This window comes from Erythranthe guttata, chromosome 5 (genome assembly GCF_056151865.1).
Source record: "Erythranthe guttata isolate IM_541 chromosome 5, IM_541, whole genome shotgun sequence".
NCBI classification, from domain to species: Eukaryota; Viridiplantae; Streptophyta; class Magnoliopsida; order Lamiales; family Phrymaceae; genus Erythranthe; species Erythranthe guttata.
The window spans coordinates 5,956,251-5,966,083 of NC_142537.1; the positions used below are offsets into that span (position 1 = coordinate 5,956,251).

Here is a 9,833-nt window from a genome sequence, read left to right on the forward strand (position 1 = left end):
AAAAATGTTTTTTTTTTAATTTTCGCGGCGGATCCTATACGTTCGTCGCTTACCAATTGCGACGAACAAGTAGTAAGTCGCAACATTGTGCGACGAATTATATGTTCGTCGCTAGATTAAGCGACGTTTTGTGATGATTTCGTCGCAAAACCCACGAGTTATTTGCGACGATTTGTTTTATTTATTCGTCGCTAGTTACTACAGTTTCTGTTTGCGACTATTTTGTATTTTAGTCGCAAGTTTTTTTTTATATATATAAATTCTGGTTTATTTATTTTTTCAATTAACAAATTCAACCTGTATTCAGCAGGTGTACAAAAAAAAAAAAAAAACACTTATATTAAAAATATTAAAACCAATTATACAGATTAAATATCAAGGTAGCACAAAACATAAATTAAAAAAGTACATACAAACTTAAAAGCATATAATGTAGTGTTTCAAACTTTAATTCAAAAACCAAACAAAGTTCATCCCTTTTTATACTCCACCATCATTGGAAGGAGTCGATGTCGAGGCTTGTAGTCCAAAACAGCCGACCAAGGTGTTCACAATTTCTCGGGTTTCTTTCAATTCCGCTTCCAATCTTTCCATTTTTTCATCTTTAAGTTGCATTTGCTCTTTCATTGAATTCATTTCCATTTGCACTTCCGGCGGAATTGAAGAAAATCTCGACTTTGAACTCTTTGTTGTGGTTGCAATCTTAATTCCAAGCCCTTTGCTTTTTCCGAGCACTTTTTCTATCACAGTTGAGTTGGCCGTGCTTTCGTCACTTCCATCACGCATTGTCTCATCGTACACTCGTTCCAAATCAGCCTGAAAATGATTAAGTACACTTGTTTAGCAAAAATTCCGACAGCATAACAACTAATAAATGAACATCCCAAAAAAACCATCCATGTATACAACAACTTAACATTATTTAAAACAAATACTCATATCCACATATCTCAACTACGTACTAATTTAACATATCAAATAATTTACATATGATAAACATGCGACAACAATAAACATAAATAATTAACATACAACCAATTGAAGAATAAAATTGCATTACACTTACCGAAATGCGAAGTTGTTCAGGAGTTGCTATCCCATTATATGATTCTTCTGTATCTCCTTCCTCACTAATAGTTGGCCCGGTTTCCCTCAGTGCATCAACACCCATATATGCTTTCTTATACGTATCAAACACCGTAGGATTTTTGCCAAATTTTTTAAACTATAATAAAATATTATAAAGTAAGTATCTATTTTAAACTTAAATAAATTAAAATTATAGATCAAATTACTTACATGATTGTGGGACCAACTATTGATATTTGTTCGACCCCAATGGTGGTCTATCGAAACTTTCTTTCGCGAGTCCTTGAATTTGGTTGATTTGGACTGTGAACAATAGCACAAAAAATTAAAACACTTTAATATATTTAAACATGATCCATAAATTAAATATATATATATATATATATATATATATATATATATATATATATATATATATATATATATATATATATATATATATATATATATATATATATATATTACCTTCCCATCAACACCAGGAGTGGAAATAGAATGAAATTGATCACATAGTTTCTCCCAAGTTTGAACACTAATCCTATTTGGACAATTTGCCTTAGCCGTGGCAAGGTCTGGAGCTCTATCAAAGACTGCCTTCAATCGTTTAGTTTTTCCATCTTTCCAACGACCGTTAGCAGTCTCATTGAACCATTTCTTTGTAGCCTCATTTTCAGGAAGTTTCCAAGTTCCCTAAATAAAATATAAAAAATATTCAATTGAAATGAAACAAAAAATTAAATAACTTAAATAAAATAAATATTCCATCTGATCCCAACTATCAATGGATTCAGGCTCTAAGTCAACGTACCAATCAAAAGCATTGCCTTTAAGTGATCTCACGAATTGCTTCACCAAGAGATCCCCGTATGTTCCTGCATTGTTGCAGGTTTCTATGAAATGGGCAATATGTTTCTTCGGATTGCCCTTCCCGTCGAACTGATGGAGTTTTGGGGGTTGATATCCCATCGGTATTCTCAATGCATCAACCCTCTTGGTGTATGGCTTTGAATACATGAGCGAACCTTGAGATGTTCCGCCATATTGTGTTAGCAATCATTTCTTGCAATTGTTGGACAAAGAGTGTAGCAACAGACGTTGCGGAGTGAGAGGTTTTTTTCATGAGATCGTGGACGGCTTCTGTTTCTTTTTCCTTTTCAATGTGACGGGAAAAAGACTCATTATGAGGGCTATATTCCCCAACATTCGTTTGCTCTAACTTGTCCATTAATTGAGCAATATGCAAGTCCTTGTCCTCAACTATTTTGAAGATTAGCTACTGTTTGGGACATTTGAGCCAATTGTCCATCCATTGTAGTCGCATCGACCACCATAGCAGGTAGAGTGGTAAAGGCATGAGACTTGGAATCAATCTCTGTCGGACTTGATGAATTAGACCCATCGGACGAAGAACCCAAGATTTTGCCTCCGGCAGATGATTGATTAACATTGACCTCAATGTCAGTAATCTTTTGAAGCAAATGATTTTGATTCCTCTTTGGAGCCATCGGATAAAACGTAAATTCAACTTGACGCGGGAGAAAGAGATGAGAGGTAGAGATGTCCCACTGGGCATGCCAATTTGTAAACACGTATTTCGAGCTTATAAATAAATAAACCGGAAATAAGGTACAAAATAGAGTTTTATTGATTTAACTAAAAAATTGGGTTACAATCTCTATTTAAAGTCCCCTAATTCTTCTCCTCGAGAGTGGTAATCTTGGAAATTTTTAATATCCAAGGTGTAATCGCCGTTTGATATCCTCCAAATATTAATTAGTAAATTAATAACGTTAATTTGAGGGTTTCGTAACTTATCCTCGAATCAAATGTTAAAGCTTTAAACAACGTGCAACGAACACCTTTGTAAGATTTGATGGAATTAATGATTTCGATTTCTTCCGTCAGGGGTTTGTACTTCAATAACGTTAATTCAAGAATTTTGCGTATAATCTCGAATTAAAAGTGTATTTATTGAAGAACGTGTAACAAACTCCTTAGTGTGCTCCGGTGGATTTTAATACTTGATCCTCCGAATGTGTACTTTCGGATTTCAATAACGTTAATTCGAGGGTTTTATACCGTAATCCCGAATTAAGCGTTATGATTCGTATATTTCCACGACAAACGCCTTGAATGTTGCCTAGAACATCGTAGAACTTTTATGAATTCGTAGAGATCATTTGTATATTCTCTCTTGTAATTCTTGAACTCCTAGTGATTCGTCTCATAAGCTTCTACAAATGACCCCTATTTATACTTGTAGGGTGAAGACTTTTCCATAATTACTTGACGAGGTGGCAAATTATGATTGACCCTTCATGATTTGATTAGTATTAATTCCATCAATAAAGATATGGTTATTAATACAAAATATATATTTATTTCCTTCTATAATAACCTAGATATGATTTTGGTTACCAAAAGAAATAAAACATAGAAATATAAATTTAATTAGGAGTTAATTAACTCCTTAAGATTAAATCAATACATCTTGACACATTATACATATACATGTCATCATTTAATTTTTTTTTTATATGTCTACAAATATATATGAGGAGGCCTAATAAATTTTTCCGCCCTATTCAAAAACCCAAATTCGGATCCTAATTAGTGAGATCCCCCTGGACAACTTAAAGTACTTGTTTTACCCTTTTAGTTTTAATTCAATATATTCCCTAATCTCCTAATCTTATCTCTCATCACTCACATGTTCCCACACCGCCGTTCTCTTCCTCTTTCGTCAGATCTGGCTTATCCCTCTCTCTTCATCTCTCCCTCTTTCCTTCTCTCGCCAGATCTCGCACCGACAAAGAAGAGGAAGAAGAAGTGCAACCCAAACTCTCCACCATCCGCTGTGCCGCCGCATCGCCGTCGAAAAGCTACACCCTCTCCCTGGCGATGGCATCGGCTCCGAAGGCATCTTTGTCGCTAAGAATGCCCTATAGTAAGTCGGTTCCATCGAGGTAATTAATCAACGAGCAAATTTACTACAAAATTAATGCGAATTTGCAGAGGAGAATATCTTATGAGTGCTGATTGAATGATTTGATTTTATCGATTTTGTGTGCTGCTTTTTGAAGCCGGATTTTCAGCTTTCCCTTTCTCTATTCGGTGCTGCAATTGTTTAAGGATTTGAAGAATTAATTAATTAATTTTAATTAATTAATTGATGGTTCTGTTCATGTTGTTAATCTATCAACTAGAAAGGTTTTTTTTCTTCACCTTTTATTTTATTTTATGTATCTCATGCTGGCACAAAATTGTAGTTTCTCTTGGGTAATGAATGATTTAATGATGTCTCAAATTACAGGTTGTTGGTTAGTTGACTGAACATTATTTCAGTCGAGTTTGCTGCTTTTGAACGAAGGTTTATAACAACTCCAAAATTATTTATTATCCTTGATATTAATTCCTGAAGCTCTATTATGATATGATTTTTTTTATAATCATATATAGTCACGCATAGTAATATGTAGTAATATATAGTTATATATAATCTATGTAGTACTATGTCGTAATATATAGTTATATATAACTTATGTAGTACCATGTAGTCATGTATGAGTTATGTGAGGAGTATATGTTGGTGATGTGTATGCATATTAGTAGGTGATAGTGTGTGTGTGCATATTCAAATTTGAAGCAAAATTCGTTGTTTGTTTAACTCTTTTTTTTTTTGCATGTCTTGGTGAATTTTGCTCTCTTATAAAATGTCCATGTGTTTTTGATAATGTAGTAGATGTTTTTTTCTATGTAAGGTTTTCAAAGTTGCTCTCTTATATTGTTTATTTTTGTTATAAATCATATGTTATTTATTTATTTATTTATTTGAAGATGATCTGAAATTCCTCAAGTGTGAGAGCTATGTTTGTCTATAGTAGAAACTTAATCAGTAGCGGTTACTTAGATGGGTAATTTGAATCAGGTAAATATACAGCTATATGTAGTCATATACATGCATATATAGTCATGGCTACATAAAACTATACATGGCTATAGAATTTATAGTATACTATAGTCATTTGTAGTCTATTTAAGTACAATAAATTTATTAAAAGAAAAAACAAAAAATCATTTTTTTTTGTATTTTTCATGTAATCTAACTCGCATGTTCCATTTTTCTCTTTAACTCGTATTTTGTTGTAGCAGAATTTGCTTTTATTATAATTTTATGAGATGCAGATAATAAGATGCGGTGAAGAGCCTTGTGAAGTTAGATTCATGCTACAGTAGTCTAGACTTTATGTGACTATATATAACTATAAGTCACATGTATAGGTTTTTTAATGTACAGTAATGCTTGTTCATGTTTGATATGCATGTAATTGTGTTTTTTTAATTTTTGTTTGGTGGTTGATTTATAATATGAAGATTCAAATTGTGAACTTTGTTGTTGGTGTAGATGAATTTTGGGGTAAAAAGACAGTACATTACTACATATAACTAATTATACATGGCTATTGAACTTGTATGTGTAGTATACTTTCAGTACAATAACTTTACCAAAATTCAAATTATTAAAAAAAATTAAAAATTAAAAATTAAAAATTAAAAAAAAATTAAACAAATTAAAAAAATCAAAATATAAAAAAAAAAAATTTATAAAAAAATATAATAGTAATGAACAAATAGTACAACATATATACATGAATAAAAAAATATTAAAAAAGACATGATATATACAGTACAAAAGATACTAAATGCAGGTCCAATATGCTAAATGCAGTTGGTGAAAATACACTTATTTTTCCAATTTCGATTCCGACTAATTTGATCGTCGGAGTGCTAACGTCAGGAAACTATCTTCAGTACTTCTTTTTTGTAGGTCACTTGAGCTCCGGCTCTTGGACTTGCATTTCGGCTTCTTCTTAGAGCATCTCCGACCGGTTTCACCATTTTCTCACCAAATCCCATTTTTTGTGGTGAAAAAATGGGTTCATCTCCCACCGGTAGCACACCATTTTACCCTTCCACCATTTTTGGTGGAAAAATAGTGTTTTTGGTCTCCAATGGGTTTCACCAGAATTTAGACCAAATATTAAAATAATAATATTTCACCATTTCACCACTTATAGGAAATGGGATTTGGTTTGGTCTCCCATGGCAGCTCACCGTATAGCCCCAAAATTATAAATCTAATGTTAATCGTAATTTTATTATATTTTATTTCATAAATATTAATTAAAGATCCAATGTTAAGTAATAAATTTTTTTAACTATATAATTTAACAATTATGTTATCAATTTTAAAAATTATGTTTTCAATTTAAATGTCTCGTCCTGTATTTCATCAATTAAAGTATGTTTCGTTAATTATTCAATTGTTACTTATTATATTTTATTAATAGCAATTAACGTATTAGTTAAGTAAAAAAATGAACTAATAAACATTGATACCAACAAAATATAAAAATTAATTAAAAATAAGCATATTTATATTATTAGAATTAATGTTTTGTTAATAATAACAAATGTATTTAAATTTTAAAAACTAATTTAATAATTAATACCAATGTATGTACGATAAATATGCTAATAAGTTGGTAATCGGGTGCAATTAGTTAAAATCGTTATTTTATATGGTACTTAATAAAATGGTGTTAATTACGGCAAATCCTATTTTCACTTATCTATTTGGTACGAAAAATAGGATTTGATGGAAAAAATAGGAAAATAGTTGACCGGTGGGAGATGAAAATTCCTTCACCAAAAAATTTGGTGGAAAAATAGGATTTGAGTATTTGGTGATATGGGGTTGACCACGGTGGTGGGCTAAAACCAAATCTCTATAATTTTAAGTGTAATAATGATATAGGAATTTCGAGTGAGAGACTAAAAACACCTAAATTAAATGAAAAAATGTGTTATGGCGTCCGGTCGAAGATGCCCTTAGAACTCTTTATATGATCTATTATATTATCCCTTTCTTACGGAAATGCTATTCGCGGTTGCGTTTTTGCTATTCGCGGTTCATAAAAAAAACCCTCTCTCTTCATACCGGCCATATATCGGTCACATCAATAATAATAAATAAATAAATAAAAATCACCGTAGGCGGTGTTGTGTTGTGTCTTCCTAGGGACAATATATATTTGTACGCATGTAGTACAGAAATTCAAATTGCAATGTCCAAACAGAACTTCTCTTCTTCCCTTCCATCACTTTCTTGATTTCATGACTTGTTAGAAAGTGATACCCATAATATTCTTTTTTTTCAACCCTACTATATATATATATATATATATATATATATATATATATATATATATATATATATATATATATATATATATATATATATATAAAATAATAATAGTTAGCCCTACTATATATAAAGATCTTAGATCATATATCCATCATATATATATATATACAAGTTTGGTCTGAACTGGAGATCAACTTCGCAAAACAGTCAAAATCCCACACTGAAATTTCAATCATGAACACAAGTTTTTGTTTGTTTGTTTGTTTGTTTGTTTTTAGTGTTCAAGTAGAAATAAAAAAGTTATGTAAAACGGATTGAGATGAGCAAAAGACTAACCTCCACTTATATATAGTGCTGTAAATGGTCCCATATTTTTTAAGTACGCCAGTTGGGAGAGCACTTTGCTCCGACGCAATCTACTGCACCATCACCGTGATTTGTTCGACCCTACACCCGGTGAAAAACACTGGGTGGGTCTTCTGCTGCCACGTGTCTCTTTTTTGTATTTTATAATAAATTCCCCGCTAGGGTTTACCTTTAGGAGCTTTAAAAAAATAAAAAAAAAGAACACGTGGCAGCAGAAGACTCACCCGGTGTTTTTCACCGGGTGTAGGGTCGAAGGAACCCCATCACCATATATATCTTACCGTCTACCTACTACGTACTCCTCTTTAAAAATATCTTATAAAGAACAGAATCATAATTATACTTACAAGGCTGGGCACATGTCGGGTCGGGGAAATATCGGCCAATTATTTATACGATCCAACCAACCAATTTTGGAAGAAATTAAAAACCATATTATTGGCTCGATCGGGTCGGATAATATAATGGTTGGCAACTGAGTTCAATGACCATTTTAAATACGCCCCCTCAAGTGCTGCAGGGGATTACATTTGAAGCATTGCACTTGAAATATTTGAAATTGGTGGCGGTGGGATTCGAACTCAGGACCTTTCATTTGACCTGATGAATTATTATCTCAACCAAAAGCTTAAACTGTTAGTAAAATGTATCATTAAATATTAATATCTCTCATAGGTTGGTATTATCGGCCTTCTATTTATTTATTTTTTTAAGGTTTTTTTACTATAATAATATGTTTAATTTCTATCAAGTTTTTTTTCAAAAAATATTTAAAATTTTGAAAAAACTTATGTTTTAAAACTTCTAACCTTAAAATTAAGAGTTCTATTTACTAAATGTCTGCAACAAAATAAATATGGGGCTCTTTGATATAACCCATTAATACTTCTTTTAATAGAGGAAGGCTCAAACTATTTTGCACCGTCTGAGAAAAACTCACTCCAAATTTCAACCACTCATTTTTCCATTTATGTCCCTCCACCTTACATCCCATGACCCATTAACCCACTATCTCCATGACCCATCAACCCACTAGTCCCATGAGTCATGACCGTGCCTTTCTCTCTCTCTCTCTCTCTCTCTCTCTCTCTCTCTCTCTCTCTCTCTCTCTCTCTCTCTCTCTTTTAATATATTATTATTATTTTATTATTAATTAATTAATTTATAATTATTATTTTTTTTTAATTTTTTTTTTAATTTTTTTAATTTTTTTTTTGTTTAATCGACTATGAAGTATATTAAATCGACTATGATGAACTATAGTCGATTAAGAAACCGACTACTAAAATAACAAATCACAACTACAAAAATGCAAACTCAACTATATTTTACAAAAACAAACAATATACAAACATTATAATTGAGTTATACAATTGGAATCAATAAACAAAAAATCCAAAATAAAAGTAAAAATTGGAGTTAATGAAGCATATTAATCGACTATGATGTGAAGCACAGTCGATTAAGAATCTGTTACTAAAAATAACAAATCACAACTGCGAAAAAAATACAAAATCAACTATATATTACAAAAACAAAAAAATATTCAATTATTATAAATGATTTATACAATTGGAATCAATAAACAAAAAAATCAAAATAACAAATAAAAAAATTGGAGTCGATCAACCTTAACCGACTGCCAGAGCATAGTCGATTAGCTTAATCGACTATGAACATGTAAATAGTCGATTAAGGTTTCAGCCTGCGCGAGATTCTCTACAGGCACCGTCCTCCGCCTGATCCCCCAAAAAACCCTAAATTTGTCTCCCCATCGTTACCACACCGCCGCCACAACACACCATCACCACCTGACTTCGACATTATGACGGTTTTTTATTACAAATAAATAAAATCACAAATCGTACCACCAACCAAAGCAGAACCACCACCCATCAAAATCCGATTCCGGCGACAAATCGACAATCTTATCCCTATTCGTCTCCGATATAGCAATCCTGGCATTCGAATTCAGAATCGCTATCAAAATCATTTATAATGTTTGATGGGTGCTTCCTCTTCTATCTTTCTCCATCTCCCGGCGGCGGCGGCGACAGTGGCGGAGAAGATTGCTGGAGAAAACAGAGGAAAAAAAAACAAAGAAGAAGAGAAAACAGAGAAAAAGAGAAAAGAGAGAAGAAGAGAAACGCTGGAGCATGAAAACGGCGGA

At 32.1% G+C, this 9,833-nt stretch overlaps 1 protein-coding gene across 1 annotated transcript; it reads right to left on the reverse strand.

Moving 5' to 3' along the window:
• Positions 1-393: 393 nt before the first annotated feature.
• Positions 394-1,783, reverse strand: LOC105953717 (uncharacterized). The gene is made up of 4 exons (XM_088818731.1): positions 1,555-1,783; positions 1,300-1,392; positions 1,067-1,225; positions 394-816 (listed from the first exon to the last, which is right to left on the reverse strand). The coding sequence occupies exons 3-4, from the start codon at positions 1,169-1,171 to the stop codon at positions 481-483; spliced, it is 441 nt and encodes a 146-aa protein (XP_088674857.1). The 5' UTR covers positions 1,172-1,225; positions 1,300-1,392; positions 1,555-1,783; the 3' UTR covers positions 394-480.
• Positions 1,784-9,833: the final 8,050 nt, after the last annotated feature.

Bases quoted from the DNA above. Each gene is read 5' to 3' on its own strand.
- LOC105953717 (XM_088818731.1), bottom strand. From the start codon at position 1,171: ATGGGTGTTGATGCACTGAGGGAAACCGGGCCAACTATTAGTGAGGAA. The intron at 817-1,066 runs GTAAGTGTAATG...AATCATTTTCAG, and splicing joins CTGAACAACTTCGCATTTCG to GCTGATTTGGAACGAGTGTA.